This window comes from Bos mutus, chromosome 2 (genome assembly GCF_027580195.1).
Source record: "Bos mutus isolate GX-2022 chromosome 2, NWIPB_WYAK_1.1, whole genome shotgun sequence".
NCBI lineage: Eukaryota > Metazoa > Chordata > Mammalia > Artiodactyla > Bovidae > Bos > Bos mutus.
The window spans coordinates 114,253,587-114,275,518 of record NC_091618.1 but is presented as its reverse complement, the minus strand read 5'-3'; the positions used below and the strand labels follow the sequence as shown (position 1 = coordinate 114,275,518).

Below are 21,932 nucleotides of genomic sequence, written 5' to 3'. Positions count from 1 at the left end.
GACAATATAAAGCCTTGACATACTCCTTTCCACTTTGGAACCAGTCCATTGTTCCATGTCCCATTCTAACTTGCTGCTTGACCTGCATACAGATTTCTCAGGAGGTAGGTAAGGTGATCTGGTATTCCCATCTCTTTAAGAATTTTCCACAGTTTGTTGTCATCCACATAGTCAAAGGCTTTAGTGTATACAATGAAGTAGAAATAGATGTTTTTTTGCAATTCTCTTGCTTTTTCTATGATCCAGTGGATGTAGGCAATTTGATCTCTGGTTCCTCTACCTTTTCTAAATCCACCTTAAACATCTGGAAGTTCTCAGTTCACACACTGTTGAAGCCTAGTTGGAGAATTTTGAGCATTATTCTGCTAGTGTGTGAGATGAGTGCAATTGTGCTATAGTTTGAGTATTCTTTGGCATTGCCTTTCTTTGGGTTTGGAATGAAAACTGACCTTTTCCAGCCCTGTGGCCACTGCTGAGTTTTCCAAATTTGCTGACATATTGCTGACATTTTAACAGCATCATCTCTCAGGATTTGAAATAGCTCAGCTGGAATTCCATCACCTCCACTAGCTTTGTTCGTAGTAATGCTTCCTAAGGCCCACTTGACTTCGCATTCCAGGATGTCTGGCACTAGGTGAGTGATCACAGCATCATGGTTATCTGGGTCATTAAGATCTTTTTTGTATAGTTCTTCTGTGTATTCTTGCCACTTCTTCTTAATATCTTCTGTTTCTGTTAGGTCCTGTATTAGGTACAATTATTTAAATAATTGTATTTTAAAGGAAATTGTAATATTCTTTTTTTTTTTTAATTAAAAAATATTTGTGTATTTTTATACATTATTCTTTCTTTTTTCTGTATTTTTCTGAGAGCAAATTTAAAGTTCTTTACAAAGTCTTAATTCAGCAAGTGTAATTTAGTTCATAATATCCAAAAATAGCAATGACCTCTTTGTGAACCCCAAATAAACCTTAAGCTTTAAAGATTTTTTTTTAGAATTATATTATGTAAGATTGATCATTTATGTGGTATACTTAGTAGTGGATACTGCTATGACTCTGTTATAACAAACAAAATTTAAACTATACCTTCAACCATGTTTGGAGTTCTAAAATAAAATGCCTTATAGCAATGAAATAGAAAAAATATGAAGAACATACACATGTTTATATGTGGAATTGTCCTAGAAACTGGAAAGAGAAGTCTGAGCTGGATATTTGATTAGCTAGTATAAACTTCGTCACTATTCTGGAAGTCTTGATAGCAAATAGTCTTGAGAGTATCTTAGTTCACTACTACATCCCTAGCACATAGCATAGAGTGAAGCACAAATTAGACCCTCAGATATTTGTTGAAAGGTGGAAAGTAGAAACCTTGGCAGTAAATCACAAGGAGAGGGAAGATGAAGAATATTAGAAGAAGAGTTAAAAGAGAGATTAGAGAAACTAAAGAAACTGACTTCTTAAATCTTGTGTAGAACCCTCTGTGTACTCTTCATGCCAGTGATTTTCCTACCAGTATAGGTTGTAGAGTCTTCTCCTGTGTTCTTGGAAGAGGGTGTTTGCTATGACCACTGTGTTCTCTTGGCAAAACTCTATTAGCCTTTGCTCTGCTTCATTCTGTACTCCAAGGCCAAATTTGCCTGTTACTCCAGGTGTTTCTTGACTTCCTACTTTTGCATTCCAGTCCCCTATAATGAAAAGGACATCTTTTTGGGGAGTTAGTTCTAGAAGGTCTTATAGGTCTTCATAGAAATGTTCAACTTCAGCTTCTTCAGCATAACTGGTCGGGGCATAGACTTGGATTACCATGATATTCAATGGTTTGCCTTGGAAACGAACAGAGATCATTCTGTTGCTTTTGAGATTGCATCCAAGTACTGCATTTTGGACTCTTTTGTTGACTTTGATGGGTACTCCATTTCTTCTAAGGGATTCTTGTCCACAGTAGTAGATATAATGGTCATCTGAGTTAAATTCACCCATTCTAGTCCATTTTAGTTTGCTGATTGCTAAAATGTTGATGTTCACTCTTGCCATCTCCTGTTTTACCACTTCCAATTTGCCTTGATTCATAGACCTAACATTCCAGGTTCCTATGCAGTAGTGCTCTTTACAGAATTAGACCTTGCTTCAGTCACCAGTCACATCCACAGCTGGATATTGTTTTTGCTTTGGCTCTGTCCCTTCATTTTCTGGAGTTATTTCTCCACTGATCTCCAGTAGCATATTGGGCACCTACCGACCTGGGGAGTTGATCTTTTCAGTGTCCTATCTTTTTGCCTTTTCATACTGTTCATGGGGTTCTCAAGGCAAGACTACTGAAGTGGTTTGCCATTCCCTTCTCCAGTGGACCACATTTTTTCAGAAGACTCAATATATGGACATCACCAGATGGTCAACAGTGAAATCAGAATGATTATATTCTTTGCAGCCAAAGATGGAGAAGCTCTATACAGTCAACAAAAACAAGACCGGGAGCTGACTGTGGCTCAGATCCTGAACTCCTAATTGCCAGATTCAGAGTTAAATTGAAGAAAGTAGGGAAAACCATTAGACCATTCAGGTATGACCTAAATCAAATCCCTTTTGACTATACAGTGGAAGTGAGAAATAGATTTAAGGCACTAGATCTGATAGAGTGCCTGATGAACTGTGGATGGAGGTTCATGACATTGTACAGGAGACAGGGAGCAAGGCCATTCCCAAGAAAAAGAAATGCAAAACAGCAAAATGGTTGTCTGAGGAGGCCTTACAAATAGCTGTGAAGAGAAGAGAAGCAAAAAGAGAAAAGGAGATACACCCATTTGAATGCAGAGTTCCAAAGAATAGCAAGGAGAGATGAGAAAGCCTTCCTCAGTGATCAATGCAAAGAAAGAGAGGAAAACAATAGAATGGGCAAGACTAGAGATCTCTTCAAGAAAATTAGAGTTATGAAGGGAACATTTCATGCAAAGATGGGCTCAATAAAGGACATAAATGGTATAGACCTAACAGAAGCAGAAGATACTAAGAAGAGGTGGCAAGAATACACAGAAAAACTATACAAAAAAGAGCTTCACGACCCAGATAATCGATATGGTGTGATCACCCACCTAGAGCAAGACATCCTGGAATGTGAAGTCAAGTGGGTCTTAGGAAGCATCACTACAAACAAAGCTAGTGGAGGTGATGGAATTCCACGTGAGCTATTCAAATCCTAAAAGATGAGATTTTTTTTTTTTTTTTTAGGTGGTTAAATTGTTTCTGTTATAAACACTGTTTATTATTTGTATAAAAATTGATACAAGGGGAAAGAGATGGTTTTCCATAATTCCAAAAGGATTTAAAGAGTTCTTTTATACTCTTTGAGTATGAGATCTGTGTTAAATGTTACAGATATGAGAAGTAATTTTACATTTAATTTTTATAACATCTACAATTAGTTATATAACTTCCCACAGCAAACCAATACCAAGTATACGGCATTCAAAATTCAAGGTTAAATAATAATTAAATATTATAATTTGAGCCTCACAAAGAACTTTCTGTTAAGTTTTATGATTTAAAAGACTAAAACACTATAAGTGTTCCACAAAAACTGCTTTTAGCCCTTCCAGACCCAGTGTTTTAGTCTTGGGATGCTGTGAAAGTGCTGCATTCAATATGCCAGCAAATTTGGAAAACTTAGCAGTGGCCACAGGACTGGAAAAGGTCAGTTTTCATTCCAATCCCAAAGAAAGGCAATGCCAAAGAATGCTCAAACTACCTCACAGTTGCACTCATCTCACATGCTAGTAAAGTAATGCTCAAAATTCTCCAAAAACCAGGCTTCAACAGTACATGAACCGTGAACTTCCAGATGTTCAAGCTGGTTTTAGAAAACGTAGAGGAACCAGAGATCAAATTGCCAACATCTGCTGGATCGTTGAAAAAGCAAGAGAGTTCCAGAAAAGCATCTATTTCTGCTTTATTGACTATGTCAAAGCCTTTGACTGTGTGGATCACAATAAACTGTGGAAAGTTCTGAAGGAGATGGGCATACCAGACCACCTGACCTGCCTCTTGAGAAACCTGTATGTAGGTCAGGAAGCAACAGTTAGAACTGGACTTGGAACAACAGACTGGTTCCAAAAGGAAAAGGAGTATGTCAAGGCTGTATATTGTCACCCTGCTTATTTAACTTATATGCAGAGTACATCATGAGAAACACTGGGCTGGATAAAGCACAAGCTGGAATCAAGATAGCTGGGAGAAATATCATTAACCTCAGATATGCAGATGGCACGACCCTTATGGCAGAAAATGAAAAAGAACTAAAGGGCGTCTTGATGAAAGTGAAAGAGGAGAGTGAAAAGGTTGGCTTAAAACTCAGCATTCAGAAAACAAAGATCATGGCATCCCATCCCATCATTTCATAGCAATTAGATGGGGAAACAGTGGCTGACTTTATTTTTCTGGGCTCCCAAATCACTGCAGATGGTGACTGCAGTCATGAAATTAAAAGACGCTTTCTCCTTGGAGAAAAGCTATGACCAACCTAGACAGCATATTAAAAAGCAGAGACATGATTTTGCCAACAAAGGTCCATCTAGTCAAAGCTATGGTTTTTCCAGTAGTCATGTATGGATGTGAGAGTTGGACTATAAAAAAAGCTGAGCACTGAAGAATTGTTGCTTTTGAACTGTGGTGTTGGAGAAGACTCCTGAGAGTCCATCAGATCAAACCAGTCCATCCTAAAGGAGATCAGTCATGAATATTCATTGGAAAGACGGAGGATTTGAAGCTGAAGCTCCAATACTTTGGCCACCTGATGGGAAGAGCTGACTCATTGGAAAAGACCCTGATGCTGGGAAAGATTGAGGGCAGGAGGAGAAGGGGACAACAGAGGATGAGATGGTTGGATGGCATCACCGACTCAATGGAGATGAATTTGAGTAAACTCCAGCAGTTCGTGATGGACAGGGATGCCTGGCGTTCAGCAGCCCATGGGGTCGCTAAGAGTCAGACACGACTGAGGGACTGAACTGAACTGATGGGTTTGTAAATGCTTGCCCGAGAGCAGTGTGCTGTAGTAACAGTTCTCTATCTGCAGTCGTTGTCTTCTCTGACAGTTTAGAGTTGAACAAAGCCTCCTTCCCATGCTTTCCTAGGAGCATATTTTCACCCTTGATGTGAAAGGGAGATAAACCTGGATTTAGAGGTTTGAGATTAGCATTTAAGCCTGCTGGAGAAGGTGCTTCGACTGTTGTCTTTACAGCTACCTCAGCTAGATATTAGGAAATAGTGTAAGGAATGGGAATTGTTATTGGTTGGCTAGAAAATAATCTGCTGTGTATATAAGGAACTTCTTTTGTAGAATGGGACAGTAGTAGTCATGGGGGTAGAAAAGAATACCAAGGGTTAATTCCTTCAGAAAGCTTTTCTATAAGTATTGTATTGGTTCCCTGAACTACTTCTATATTTTTAATATTTTAACTCTTATTCTTAACCAGATTGTAGTGAATTTCTGTTTTCTTTCTTCTGCTTGACTAAAAGTTTCTCAGAGTGGAGGGTCTGTTTGTTTTTTTCACCTTTGTGTCTTTGTGTGTGATGTTTAAATGTTTCCTGAACTCAACTGAGTTTAAATATTGCTTTGATTTTTCAAAGTAATATGAACTGCATCTTCTTACTAGTTTTAGGAGTTTATTGAGATAGGTAACATAATCTAAACTTATCTGGTCCATATCATATAGCAGTTTATTCATTCCTTAGTATTTAATGGGGGCTTCCCAGGTGGCACTAGTGGTTAAAGAATCTACCTGCCAGTGCAGGGGACACAAGAGGCACAGGTTCAGTCCCTGGTTGGGGAAGATTCCCTGGAGTAGGAAGTGGCAACCCACTCTAGTATTCTTCCCTGGAGAATCCCAGAGACAGAGAAGCCTGGCAGGCAATAGTCCATGGGGCTGTAAGGAGTCAAGATGACTGAGGAACTAAAACGTTCTCTCTCTTTCAGGAGAACTTTCTTCTTCCTATCTCTTATATCATCTTTGATTCCGGGACTCAGAACTGTAGCTATTTGCACATTTCTCCACAGGAATTACCCAATTCTGTTGAGCAGGACATTCTTCACCACATTTATAAGCAATATTATGTAAAAATAAATTTTTTTCTCTTATGTACCGTTGGCTTTTATGGATAAGCATATAGTTAACTCTGTTCGCCACTAGATGGGGTTTCAGTGAATGTAATGGAGTATTAGCTGGGTTTAAAAATGAGACACTTAGGGGAGGGAGGTGGGAGGGGAGTTCAGGATGGGGAACACGTGTACACCCATGGCGAATTCATGTTGATGTATGGCAAAACCAGTACAATATTGTAAAGTAATTAGCCTCCAATTAAAATAAGTAAATTTATATTTTTTTTTAAAAATGAGACACTCACCTAAGTAGTTTAAGTGTTGTACTCATCCTTAAGCTAATATCAGATAAGTAAGCTATGAAATTAGGGAAGAGGGAGCTCCTTCAACTACATTGTGGCAAATAGACTTTGATGAATTAGGCTGAGAACCAGACCACGCTGACTGCATTTGAAAAAATTTAAAGCTTTCTGAATAGGTATTTTGAAATACGAGGTCTCGTCTTTTTGCCAGACTTCAAAAGTCAGGATTTTCACTCTTAATTATTGCCCTTCAACCACAACCTTAAAGGCTAAGCTAAATGTTTCTCTTTTACCTTATGGTAGAGTTGGATATATTTTGCATTTATATGGGTGTTTTATTTTAGGAGCAGAGCTCTATTATAAAGATTCTTAATAGTGAGTGGGTTTTTGGATGACAGTAGTTACAGAGAGTGTAATTATCTGAGTTTTTTTATAAGTGTTTCAAAACTAAGTACTTAATAGTGTGAAACCACTTTGTTTTTCAGTATCCTTGCCATGAAAAAGAGGACGTGATAAGTTGTTCAGCTTATGAAATTCAAGTTACATGTAAATTCTGCCAGGTGTGTATGCAATAATTTGGTATTTTGGGCTATTCAAATTTTATTTTTCATATTGTAGATTATAAGTATTTTCATAGGTTATTTCTAGATCATGTTTTTTAATATATAAATAAGGAATACTTATTTATATAGTATGTAGTTTAGCTGATACTCCTATTGTATTTTTAAATTATTAAATAGAGCATCAAAGTACACTCAACTATGACAAAGATAAATATATATATTTTAGGGTTTTGATTTCTCCTTAAATGAGTTCCAAATAATACTAGTCCCATGAGGTGAAAAAGGGTTCAGATAGAAAATGGATGTGGCAGATATGCTGCATTCTAGGTGCTCTTTTGGTCATTTCCCTTGAATATACTGTCTTTGAAAAGTCCTGCCTCCCAAAAGAAATAGTCTAGCACTTCCGAAATCTGACTATAATAGCTATTGTCATCTCTGTTTGTGAAGGGGTTTTTCTGAAAGGTTTTTGAAGGTTACATATTTCTGAAAGGCTAACAAACTAGTGTTGAAAAAGGAATAATTTTACAGAATTGTTAGTTCATTCAAATATAGTTGTTACATGTAATTTGTAGGAAGAAAGCAAAAACAAAAACCTGCAAGTTAATGGAAGGACTAATTGGGAACTTTCGAGTCTAAATCAAAAAGTAGGAAAATAATATTGACTTGAAGATGTTTTTTTTTTGTAGTTTTTGGTTTAAATCAGGATCCAGGAAAGTCCCCATATTGTATTCTGTTTAATATGGTTTATTCAACCTCTTTTAACCTAAAGCAATTCCCCTCTACTTTCTCTTTTCTTTTATTCCCCATGACATTTATTTTTGAGGAGACCAGGTCTTTTGTGCTGTAGAATTTCGCTAATTGTATCCTAGCAGTGGTATTTGACCTTTTTGTCTGTCTGCTTTATTTCCTGTAGTAGAATCTAGAAAAGCTTGATTCGATTTCAGGTTTGGATACAGCCGCACCCTCCGCCCCCCACCACGAATACTTAATGTGCTTTCTATTGTCTCATCAGGGGACTCAAAATATTTGTCCCACTTTTGGTGATGTTAACTTAACACTGACCCATGAGTTCAGGTGCTGTCAGCCTGACGCAGCCATTATGAAGCTCCCATCACCTTTGCTCCTGATGGTTTTATCAGACATTGATGAGAGTTGCCTATCCATTATTTCATTGGTATTTAAAGTAGTGATCTTCTAATTATTTCATTCTTTCCACACTTATGCTACTGAACAGGAAAGATTTAACCTAATAGATCAGAGTTCTTAACAATTTTTTCTATAATGTAAAATCTGCATGTTGCATGTCTTTATTCATAGTAAGAAAATGGAAGGTGGGGTTAAAATGTCGGTAAAACTGTTTTATTTCACATTCAGATAGAAAAGGTAAAAAACTTAATGAAAATCAAGTAATACTACATTTTAAGTTCTTTATTTAAAAATCTGTACTGTAAAATGTTTAACTATCTCTGAATGTTTTATTATAGGCAATACAAGGACCTGTGGAATATGAGTGATGACAAACCGTTTCTATGTACTGCCCCTGGATGTGGCCAGGTAATACATAAAGTATTTGGTATGTTCACATTTATTAAACACTTATGACAGTGAATGTTGTCATTAAGGGGATTCCTTTACGATATTTTGTACAATTTTGGAGTTAGAATGAAAATAACCCAGAAAAATTTGGAGAAAAAAATTCATTTTCCTCAGCAGCATATCTGAATTTTAAAGAAGACAATCTAATATGGAAAAAAAAAGTTAAGTCTTGTAAGGGAAAGATGGAAAACCTGGAGAAAACACAAGGTTTAAAAGTATTTCATTTGACCATTATTGGTTGAAAATCATTGTAAACTGCCCAGTTGGAAATCAGATACATTATCTTATATGAAAATTGTTTTATTTGCTGAACTCTTGTGAAATTAACTAATTTTTACCTCTGAGCGAATCACTAATGTACAGCATATCACTAATATACTAGTGTTATTAAGTCTAAAATCTTTAGGCTTGTGTGGAAACATTTTCAGAAAATAATATTTTAGTGTTTCAGAAGATATTTCTGTGGTTTTCAATAGGCCATTAAATAATCTAATATTGTTATAATAATCTTAAAATAACTATAGACACTGAGGAATGAAAAAATAAATTTAATGTGTAGTAAAATTGTAGAGTACTTAAATATAAAACTGTAAATCATAAATATTAAAATGTTTCTCTGGTTCTCATTGTTTTCTTTAGTTGATACTTCAAGTTGAGATATAATTTATATACAGTAAATTGCATATTACTTCTAAGTGTACAGTTTGATACATTTTAACATATGTATGTACCCATAAAACCATCACAATTCAGATAGTGAACATATTCGTCATCTCCCAAAGTTTCCTGTGCTTGTATTGCCTCCCTCTCACCCCTCCCAACCCTGTCAGCGTCTGTTCTGCCTTCTGTCGCTATAGGTTAGTTCTTATTTTCTAGAATTTTATGTAAGTGAAATCATACAGTATGTACTTTTGACTGGATTCTTTCATTCCACATAATTTGCAGTTTCTCCCTTTGTAATCCATAGTTAATTCCTTTTCATTGAGGAATAATATTTCCATAATTCACAAGCAGTCACTTATTCACTTGTTTATGGACTTTTGGCTTATTTCCAATTTTTAGTTGTTAGAAATAAAGCTATTGTGAATGTTTAAGTACCAGCCTTTGTGTGAACACATTCTTTCTTTTCTCTTGGGTGACTACCTAGAAGGGTAGTGGTGGGATCATATGTTACATATAATAGGAAACTGTCAACCTGCTTCTAAAAGGCAGGAACCACTCACTATTTCCACTAGTGGTCTGTGAGCAGTCCTGTTGTATAATACCCTTGCCAATATTTGGTGTGGTTCTTTTAATTTTAGTCATTTTCATTGGGTGTATACTGATGTATTGTGTGTTAATTTGCATTTCATTGATGAAAAGATGAGCACTTTTTCATTTGCGTATTGGCCATTTTTATACCTTATTTTTTGTGAAATATTTTCAAATCTGCTTGTTTTTTAAAATTGGGTTGTCTTTTAATTATTGAGTTGTATGAGTTCTTTAAATATTCTGGATACCAGTCCATCTTCAATTTTTTCTTTATGTCTCTGGTTTCCAACTTGATTTTCATAATATGAAAATAATCTGTCCAACAAAAGATGGACAGATGTTTCTAATTTTAATGAAGTCTGATGTGTTAATTTTTTCTCTTTGGTTGTTGCTTTCTGTGACTTATCTAAGAAACTGTTGCTTACCTTTAAGGCACAAAAATACTCTCCTTCATGTTCCTCTGAAAGTTTGGCTTTTCATTTAGGTCTCTTGCCTTTTGAATTAATATTTGTGCATAAGTATGAGGTAGGAGTTGAAGCTCACCTTTTTTTTCCCTTATGGCTTTTCAGAGATTCTAGTGTCACTTGTTGAAAGATTTTTTTTTCTTTCTCCATTAAATTGCTTCATCCCTTTTCTTGAAAACCAAATGATTTGTAAAGCATGGATCTGTTTCTGAGCTTCTATTCTGTTTTTTCATCAATCTGTCAAGTTTTATGCCAGTACCATATGTCTTGATTACTCTAGCTACATAGTGAGCCTTCCAGTCACTTAGGGTAAGTTCTCCAATTTAGTTCTCCTTTTTCAGGATTGTTTCAGATGGTCTTTTAATTGTAGTCCTTCTGGTGAGGGTGTAGTGGTATCTAAAGATTTTAGTTTACATGATGTCCAGTGATGTAGTGGCTCAGACAGTAAAGAATTCGCCTGCAATGCAGAAGACCCAGGTTCAGTCCCTGGGTTAGGAAGATCCCCTGAAGAAGGAAATAGCTACCCTTTCCAGTATTCTTGCCTGGAGAATTCTATGGACAGAGGAGCCTGGTCTTGGGGTCACAAAGAATCAGACACAACTGAGCGACTAACGCTTTCACTTTCACAGGATAAAGGTAGAAGTTACCAGAGTTGGTGATATTTTAAATGGGTTGGTCAGTGAATGCCTCTGTAATAAGGTGACACTTGAATAAAGATGTGGAAGCAAACCCTACACATACCTTGGGGAAGAATTTTTCAGAGTGAAAGAACAGCAAGTTTAAGGCCACGAGGGAAGAAATGGATTTGGTGTGTTTAAGAGCAGAAAGATGACTGCTGTAACTGGAACATATAGTGATTAACTAGGATAAGGGTAGGAGATGAGGTCAGAAAGGTAGAGGAATAAAAAGAGCCCATAACCTGTAGAGCTTTTTTGTTGACTGTGGTCTAAGGTGTTTGGGTTTTATTCACAGAGGAATGAAAAGCCATTGCTGAGCTAATAGTAGAAGCTGGGAAAGTAGACTGGCAGCAGTCAGCTGAGAGATAATGGTGGTTTGACTAGGTGTTAGTAATGTACATATAGAGAAATAGAGTGATTTGACATATATTTAGGAGATAAATTTTGTATACATTTTTCTATAAATTCAGGAAAGCAATTTCCAAAATCCTTTTCCACTAAAATTTTGGATATGATTTACTTATAATGGTAAATTACATTTACTCCTTGGATTTGGGACTAAGTTAAATAGAAAGGTGGACTTAAAGAGTCCACCACTTAAAAAGTCCACCACTCTTTTTTTTAATGGACTTTAAAAAAAGTCCATTTTGCTGAAATGGACTGTACAAAGAGAGCATAACTCTGTAACCCCTGGATTATAGCTAATACAGTATATTTCTCAAGCCAGCCTTTGGACCATGACCAATTTTGCTGTGTTGTTCTAGGAATCATTCTTGAAAAGTCAGTCTCAGACAAGTCCCTGATTCTTTGTCTTATTCTTTTCTGCTTAAAATAGTTGGAATTATCATCTTGTGATCGACTCTTTAGTAATATATATGCCACTTTTAATAAAAAGCATTGTATTTAAATTTACTTAAGAAATAAGGTTAAATGAAGCTTAGCTCTCATCTGGCATTTAACCAAATGAAGATTAAATGCCAACAAAAGATCAGAGAGGATGAGAACCCAAGATCGAATTAGTAACATCTAACTTTCCCGGTTTTTGGTACCTCAACCCCAAAACTGGGAGATAGAACCAGTGAGAGAATGAATTCAATAAAATTAGGGGAATTAAGGTAAATGAAAATGAGATAGTTTTCAGGTAGAGAAAATATTTTAAAATTGCTGAGGAAAAGTACACAATCTGTTCAAGCACACCCATACTGTTTATAGACACTATTAATGCTTCCTTAGCTGATGAGATGAGGCAAATGGAACATTACACAACACATCCCAGGGGTAAAGCCAGAGCTTATTCACCTCAATACCAGATCCAGGAAGTCTGGGAACTTTTTGATACTCATCATTTGAGTTCTCATAGCAGACTGCCTTGTACATGCCCAATTCGTGGCACAAATAGTCAAGAGACTGAGAGGTAGACTACCCCTCAGGCCACGAAGAATAGGAAGGAGAGCCTTTGTAGAGTCTTCGGCAGATAGCAAGGGTGTTCCAGTGCTTTATCAGGCCTAAAAATCACCCAACTGTTCTTCCTCAGTATATATATATCAGCAGCATTTCCATCTAATGATGCTGTCTATTAATCAATCTATTATTATTTTGATATTTTCTACCATCAGAATGTTTATATTTTTGGCAAAGCAGCAGCCATTTTACTTCAGTCATATTAAAAATACTCCTTCTGCACTCTCCTTCATTGTGGATAAAAGTGCAAGATGGCAAATGCACTTACGGTTTGACCCAGCAATCCCACTTCTGGGATTCTGTCCCACAAATGTTATGTCAAAACTATGAAAGGACATATGCCAAGGTTATTAAATATATGTTCAATATATTTTGTTACCTGGGAATCGTTGGACAGCAGTTTTCCATGGGAATAGAAGCTGAAAACTACAAAGCTCCTTGAAGCTTTAGTTTGGAAGTGACAGGGCATCAGTCCTGTAGCATTCTGTTGATCATGCAAGTCACCAGACCAGCTCAGACTCAAGGGGTGGAGAAATAGGTACCATCCTCTGGATGGGAGAACCAACGTTAACCACATGGCAAAGGGAGGAGGGTATATATCATACCAAAAGGAATTTGTGGCCATGTTTTACAATGTGCCACAGATGAATACTGCAATATTTCTAGGTAAAGTAATTCTTGGAATTGGTCTCAAAAAAAGAAATGCATTGGGTGAATTGTGAGTAGCGATGAAATGAGATGGATCATAGGTTGATAACTGCTAAAGCTGAGTGAAGTGTACCAAGGGTGTTTATTACACTATTTTTTTTTAATTTACTTAAATTCAACAGAAGAAAAAGCAACCTATGGCTGAATATAAGAACATGTGTGTATCAGAGATTGCTTAAAATACTTAATTTTTTTAGAAAATATGAAAAAATATTGTTAGAATAGTTTTTTAGACTCCCTTTTATGAAAGGAGATAACACTCATTTTTCTTCTTCTCCTTTCCTCCTCCCTTGATGTCTGATAATAATTATTTTTCCATTGGTAGAGTTAGAAATACATTTTGATAATCCATACTCCCCATATTTCTTCAGTTTTACTTCTGTATTTAAGTAGTATAGAGAGGAAGGATGAGAACTAAGCTTTAAGGCACTCCAGTGTTTAGCAGTCAGAAAGAGGGGAAGGACACAGAGGAGGCAGAGAAGCAGCAGACAATGAAGAAAACTGTTCTAGAAGTCAAGTAGAAAAAGTTTCAAAATGTGGAGAAACAGTATAGTCATATAGTTGATAGGATAATTCAGTATTTACTATTGAATTTAGGAATATGGGGACTGTTAAGACTGGTAACAGTCTTAGACTGGTAAGAGTAGTTTCAGTGAAAGAGCAGTGACGACAATGAGATTGGAGTCAGCCTGAAGAGTAAATGTGGAGAATCAGAAGTGGAGACTTTATAAAATACCTTTTGTAATAGCTTAAAGGGAACAGTGAAATACTGCTGGAGGAGGATTAAAGATGGAGCTTTTTTGTTTTGAATTTTAAGTTGCGACTATCACAGCATACTTTACACTGTAGAGAGAGGAATTGTTGCAGAAATAAGGTCTTTAAGAGAGGATGGGATTCAGTGTTCAAGTGGAAGGACTGGCCTTACATAGGACCGTGGACAATTTATCCATAGTACCTGAGAATGAAAAGTCAGGAAGAGGTGTAGAAGGTTTGAATAGAGAAAAGGAACCATATCAAAACTTAGACATACAAACATGTTTCTTCGATATGGTCACCATCACATCAGATCAGATCAGTCGCTCAGTCGTGTCCAACTCTTTGCGACCCCATGAATCACAGCACGCCAGGCCTCCCTGTCCATCACCAACTCCCGGAGTTCACTGAGACTCACGTCCATTGAGTCAGTGATGCCATCCAGCCATCTCATCCTCTGTCGTCCCCTTCTCCTCTTGCCCCCAATCCCTCCCAGCATCAGAGTCTTTTCAATGAGTCAACTCTTCACATGAGGTGGCCAAAGTACTGGAGTTTCAGCTTTAACATCATTCCTTCCAAAGAAATCCCAGGGCTGATCTCCTTCAGAATGGACTACATTTCTGTATATTCCATTGCACAAAAGAAATTATCTTTAGAGGCTATGGCATATTGTTATTAAGAGATGCAGGCTGAGACAAAGAATCAACCTTAACAACAGACTGATCGGCTTGTTTTTTAATATAATAACCAGGAAGTAGGAGTCCCAGGTTGGCTGATTATGTAATCCTCATCATGCTGCTTCCATTTTTAGGTCCAAAATGGCTTTTCAGCTCCTGACATGAAGTCCATATTCCAGCAGTAAGGGAGGGAGAAGGGGAAGCAGAGAAAAGCATGTATACACGCATCATTTTAGGAGCATTAACTGGAAATAATGCAAATGATTTTCACTCATTCTTTTGATCCCAAAAGAATATGGCCACCTAACTGCAGAGAAAGCTAGAAAATGTGGTCTTTGTTCTGGGCAGCCAAGTGCTCACCTAAAATTTAGAAATTCTTAATTTGAAGGAAAAAGAGTAGTAGATTTTAAGGGACAGCTGGCAGTCCTTGACATAATTTTCAGAGATGATTTTGAATTTGGGAACATAACAAAAAGTCATTTGGAGCCAGAGTCTGGTTAAGCTGGGCAATACTAAAGCTACCAGTTGTGAGTTTAGTTAATAGTAATATATTAGTGTTGGTTTCTTAGTTTTGATAAATGTGCCACAATAATATGAGAACACTAGGGGAAACAAACTGAGTAAGGAGTGTACAGGAACTCTTGTGTACAATTTTTGCAACTTTTCTGTAAATTTAAAAGTTTTCCAAAATAAAAAGTGTATTCAAAACAGTAATGAAAAAGGTCTACCTGAGAAACTCAAAAGTTGCTTGTGAACCATAGAATAGAGCTTTCAAATATTTATCAAGTGTGTAGCATACCATGTCTAAATTTGTGCTCCAACTTGTTTCAAAAAAGATTGGAGGAATTAAAAGTTCCATACAATCGTTGTTGTAGTAATAAAAGCAATTACAATGATACTAACATTTTTCAACTTAGTCACTGTGCTACCAAGCTTATGTGGGTTATGTTATTTAATCCTGCACCAGCCCTATGAAATTGGTGCTACTGGCCTCATTTTACACATGTACAATCAAATATACATTATTGAATGCCTCTCAGTCACAGAACCTGTGAACACTGGAGATAAGTGTGAACCCAAGCCTACTTTTGTGTTTATAGCAAAATATCGCAAAGCCTTCGAGGTATATTTCAATAGGGGTCTTTGAATATGTATCTTTTTCAGTGAACATTCAAAGTTTTTCTTTTTTCTTAATTACAAAAGTATCACTGAGAATGCTGACAAGGTAAAATCTAGAGAGGATGTCTGTCAACATTTTGTGCATTTCCTAAGTCCTTCCCCCCTTTTATTTTTCAAACAAAATTGGGATCATACCGCATGTATTAATTTGTATTCTATTTGTATGCAGATGACATTATATAGTATTATCCTACACATTATACAGTATAGCACTGTACTATATTACATAGTATATTATACATTATATAGTATGATATATTGTGTGTTAATTGAAAACATGAGTTTGAGTTCCTATATAGTGTTCTGTTGTCAGAATATGTCCCAAAATCTATTTACCTATTCCTCTTTTATGGCCTAAAAATTAATTATTATGGCCTAAAAAAATCACAACATTGTGATGAATATTCTCTATAACCCCTTATGTACATCTCCCTAATTCCTCAAAATACATTTTTAGAAACCAAATTATCAGATCAAAATGTATACACATTTTTAAGGCTCCTCATACATTTTTTCATATTGTTTTTAAAAGCGAAAACAACTTTTTAGTTTCACTAATAACTTTAAGTATTGTTCTCATCATGAACACTTCATTCCTAGGTATTAATAACTTTTTTGGCATATATTTGTTCTCTGAGATACTTAAAATAGTCTAATCTATATTATAGTAATACTTTATAAGTGTTACTGGCCAAATGATAACTGGGCCAAGGTCAGCATCATCCATTTGTTAAATCTTGCTTGGACTAGGAATGGTTATGGTCTCTCTCTAGATTCAAATAGTAATTTCCTAGGAAATCAAAAATTCTATTAAGCATTGATTTTAGAAACACCAATCTGATGGTGGTAGTACAAATTATTTTTTGTCACTAGTTAACAACATTCTTCCAAATTTGAGTTTTAGCTTTAAAACACTTAATGAACTTAAATTTTCAAATAGATTTAAAAAATTTTAAGTATATTTTGTTGATAACGTTATTTCAGAGAGACCTATAGAAATCAGTGCAAAAGTTTTAACTGTTGGCTCTTTCTAGTAAATTTTTTTATGTCCCAGTCACTGTTAGGTATTTCATAGATAGACTTCTGATAATTTCATTTATTTTAACATGATGTTCCATTGAATTTGGTAAAAGAGACAAAGTTGAGATAATTTAGTGAAAGAGTCTTTTTAACATTGAAATTTTTACATTTTATTGATAATAGCTTTGCTTTTGGTGATGCTCTCATTGAAAATTTTTTCTTTGGTGAAATGTTAATACATTATAACTATTTTTTTAAAGGAGATAGAGATTTCATTTTATTTAATCTGAAGTTTCAATGAAAGTATGGGAGAGTGTGTGTATCTGTGTGTATTTGATCAGTAACTCCCTGGTGTTAAATTAGAGTACTTAAATTCGTGAAAGAAGTAGTAAAATGGGCTATTGGCCTAATGACCTTATAATTTAATACCTATTTAATGTTTTATATTAGGAATAATCATCTATATCATGGATATAAATGCATGTATTAAATGGAGAATGACTCATTTCTTAAGTTAATTCTGATAAGAGTGTTCACACTTTGGAAACACAAATTTCTCCAATACCTGAGCTTAAATTAATTTTTTATGGAAGCAACTATTTCACCGCCTCCTATATTTGTCAGGTTACCCTTACTTTTTAACCCTGTAAGAGACATTGTTGGCCTATTCTAACTTTCTTGACTGCCTTTCCCATTGTTTATTCAGCTGCATGTTCAAAGTCTTTCTTATTTGACAAAACACTGCACATGTATAACATTTTCATTGGAGTAGTGCTCTCAATTGCCTGGAAGAAAGAAATTGTATGAATGCAATATATTATTACTAGCAGTCCCACTCCAGTGTTCTTGCCTGGAGAATCCCAGGGACGGGGGAGTCTGGTGGGCTGCCATCTATGGAGTCGCACAGAGTTGAACACGACTGAAGTGACTTAGCAGCAGCAGCAATATCATTATTTTTCTACAAAACTTATTTTTAGAATAAACCTTTTAATTTGTCTGGAAAAGCAGTTCAAATAGATTCTTGCAAAACTATTTTAGCTTGTAGTAGCTGTTTTGTATTTGTTGAAAAAATAATGCATTTTACATATATATATATCTTTCCCTGGTGACTGCCTTTTGACACTGTTTTAAGTTTCTCGTTATAGGTAAATAAGTCTTCTCAGATGGTAGGCAAGGTTATAGATAATATCTATATCATGATAAAGATCCATGATACTTGATACAAGTGAGTGTCAATGTATCAACTTGATACTAACTTGTATCAAGTATCAATTTCAATGTATTTTACCCATGTATAAAAATATTATATGATTAACAGTTCCTTTATAAATAGCATTTAGATAAACTTGATCTGTGTTCTCTTTGAAACTTTGTGAATTCATATTCCTGGCATTTCTCCTTTTACTATTCATATGATCTTAAATGTATTTTATGGTCCTTTTACCTGCTACTTTTCACTTAGAATCAATCTTGTTGGTATTTTCACATATTTTGTACAAAACTTAATGTTATTTATTGTATATGTAGTTGCTGTTTGATTTGAATATTTGTGTTCAAACCAGTAACTAAGCAGAGGATACCGTTGGGATAAAATTCCTAGGAGATAACTTTGTAAGCTTGTCTGTTAATTATGCTGACTTTGCTGTTTTAAAATCTAAGACCTCTACTAAAATGCATTTATTTGCAAATGTTTAATGATTACTTCAGTGGAGAAGCCACATTGTTAGGTTCTTTGGAACATAAAGTGAATCTTGCTTTAAGATACTTGTAAGATATTCAAAACTGTAATGCAAAGTAAAAAGCAATGAAGTAGTGCTGGTAAATGCTATCGCTATGTTCATTCTCCAAAAGCTTCATTATTGGAAACTCTACGAAAGGATGACTATTTCTTATTTTTCCAAATTTGGAAAGGATTCTTATACATAATGACAAAGCAGTAGGAAAATAGCACTTGCATAGGGCAGAGCTAGATTATGATTGCTCAATGATTGTTTCAGTTGTAAATGAGTAAGTCAAGGGATAGAGTTACTCTTTGTATATGTATACTCATCTTCAATGGGAATACAAACAGGTTCCAAATAGGGGACATATTAATAATTTTCCACTGGTGTACAGTAACTTAAAGACTTAGTAGAAAGCATACTTACATGAGAAAACAATATAACCAAATTAAATTAACGCTTAATTCACCTTTAGGAACAGTCTGTGGTTTGGTGGTTTTTGTTTCTTTTAGATTGGGCTTGAAGATTCAGTTCTTTACTTGTAAGGAGTTCATTCTTTTAGTTAGCATTTATTGACTATTTACTATATGTTAAATTTAGGGAAACTGAAATAGTAGGAGCTCAGTCTACTTGAAAGGAAATATGAAAACATCAATATAATAAAGGCAATGGCACCCACTCCAGTACTCGTGCCTGGAAAATCTCATGGGCAGAGGAACCTGGTAGGCTGCAGTCCATGGGATCATGAAGAGTTGGACACAACTGAGCGACTTCACTTTCACTTTTCACTTTCATGCACTGAAGAAGGAAATGGCAACCCACTCTAGTGTTCTTGCCTGGAGAATCCCAGGGACGGGGGAGCCTGGTGAGCTGCCGTCTATGGGGTCGCAAAGAGTCAGACATGACTGAAGCGACTTAGTAGTAGTAGTAGTAGTAGGTGCTATAAACATGTACCGTGCAGAGCAAAATCAGATATAAATGACAGGGATTAACTTTTTACAGTGGGCTTGTGGGTTGGGCTAAGGATGATACAGGTCATACTTTTAATATTTAGAAAAGAAAGCGTAATAGATAGAAATATTTCTTTCTTTTACATTGTTTTAAGGTTAACCCTAAAGCTGCTATCACTAGTTGCATGAAAGGAAGTATGTATTGAGTTGAATAGGGAATGGTAAGACCACAGGGTAAGGAATCCATTTCTGGTAGTTCTGAGAAACCAGGTTCATTATTTTAACATCCCATTTTTAAGGATATAGCCTAGAGAGTGAGTATAGATCTCTTAATTTAACATCTTATAATTATTTCTTTGAAATTAAAAAGTGCTCTATATTCAGTTGTAAATGTTGCTAAAGATAAGGAGCATCTTCATAAAGATTGATATCCACACACAGGAGATATTTAAACAATGTATTTATTGTAATCATAAATGTCACCTTTAGCATGTAGGACCTATCAAAGTTAAGTGTAGCTTTAGAAATAATTTTGCTTCATTTTTTTATGTAAGAGTATGATAAAAAATGTAAAACCACTTTACTCTAAGTTAAAATTTTTATTTTGAAATGAATTGCTTTATTGTATTGACTGCTATTTCTTTGCTGGATTATAATCAAGGCATTCTTTTTTTATGTGGTAACATAAAGCACCTGATTTACTTCTTAATTTGTCCAGGAATAATATTTTTATAAGAAAGTTCTCATTTTAAAAGTGGTAAGTAACCTGAAATCTAAGTAAAATAACAGTACTTTGTTCAAAAGTCATTATATCGTAGAGTATATATTTCTACTATGATATGGCAAAAATTAAGTCGTCTATTTTTAGTGTCCAGATGAAATTTATGTAAAGTTTCTTTGCCTCAGGTTTTGTTTTTAAATGCTCTCAAATGAGTTAAGTGACCTAGTATTATCATTATTGCTCATTCTTGGGTAATGAGTTTCTCTGTGATTGAGACCTAGTATGTTTATCTATACTAACAGTAGATTCTTTATAGTTAACAAACTGCTATGTCTTTGTTAATGGTGGTTTTACATGTTGTTGTGGAAATGAAAATTTCCTTATCATTTAACTTATTTGATCAAATTGAAAATCTTAACTATATTTTAAAACTTTTTGCCACAGCGTTTTACCAACGAGGATCATTTGGCTGTCCATAAACATAAACATGAGATGACACTGAAATTTGGTCCAGCACGTAATGACAGTGTCATTGTGGCTGGTTAGTATATGCTTTTATTAATAGTTTATATACATATTTCACCTGGAATGTGCACAATTTTTGTGTATTCTCTGTAAATAATATAGTCTGGTGATATTCCAATGACTTCATTTACAATAAATGTTGGCAACATGTATTTTACCCATTACATTTTCATGTTTCCTTCTGACCATTCATTTCACATTTTTGTATAGTTTTCAAATGTAGACTTCAATATCATTTTTTGTGGAAGTTAATTAGGATCTGGGAGCATTCATACCATTTCCAGAACTTACATTTAACTGATAATTCAATTAATGTGATGTTTAGTCATTGTTTCTTTTAGCTGTTTACATCTGCTTTACAGTGCTATGTGAAGCTAGAAAATGATCAGGCTCCTCCTGTTGGAGAAAGCAGTTAGCAGACTTGTTCATTAGGATTTTGTTTATGTTTCTGTTTGGACTAAACATCTGTGTTAGTAAAATACTCTCAGTAAATGGGGCTTAAATTCAATAAATGATTTTTATTTTCCTATGTTGCTCCTGTGAACATACTGTATCACCTAAATGGATGATTATCTTTCAGTATATGAAAAGAGAAGCCCAGTACATGCATTGGTTTATTGTCCTTCCATGCTGTGTCAGCTACTTCTTTTTTGGGTATTTATAGATACATACATTTCTGTATATGTATACACACAGAAGTATTGTGATAAAATAATTTTATATAAAATTTAATATATAAATTTCAGTCCTTTTGTCATAACCACAGTCATGTAGTCCAAATATTCAAATTAATGTTTTAATTTTTTTCTCTTGTAAAGCTTAGGTTATATATTTGTAAGTCTAGAATTATATCTAAATACTGAATATTATTAATACTTTTAAGTTATTACCCAGCTTGAAATCAAATTATCTTTCATAAGCATTGCATATGATAATGAAGAAAAAAGATAATTCTTGTCATTCAGTATCAAGATTTTTGTCTTGAAAAAACTGGAGGTAAAACAGATAATTCACCAAAAAACAATTTGTTTAGGAAAAATGTAGGGAAACATTCAGCATATCTTTATTTCTATAAGTAAAAGGAAGCAGGTAAGAGTGTGGTGTGCATTTCTTTAAAATCCCATGTATCAGATATTGAGAGAGAAAACCAAAAATGCCAACAAAATAACTACAGCCTGGAAGTTTCACTCCCCTGAGCATGAAGGTCTTTCCTTCTCTGGAACTTCTTGCTTTAGAGCCATATCTCTCTCTGTAACATTTAACTCAAA

The 21,932-nt window shown here is 35.1% G+C and overlaps 1 protein-coding gene across 2 annotated transcripts in view; it reads left to right on the top strand.

The window, feature by feature from the left end:
• ATF2 (activating transcription factor 2) overlaps positions 1-21,932 on the top strand; it is an 84,066-nt gene that overhangs the window by 18,269 nt on the left and 43,865 nt on the right. For both annotated transcript variants that reach the window (XM_070358740.1, XM_005902545.2), the window contains exons 3-5: positions 6,884-6,958; positions 8,446-8,515; positions 20,584-20,680. In XM_070358740.1, coding sequence (XP_070214841.1) covers positions 6,927-6,958; positions 8,446-8,515; positions 20,584-20,680 — 199 coding nt within the window. In that variant the 5' untranslated portion in view covers positions 6,884-6,926. The remainder of the gene's footprint in view (positions 1-6,883; positions 6,959-8,445; positions 8,516-20,583; positions 20,681-21,932) is intronic.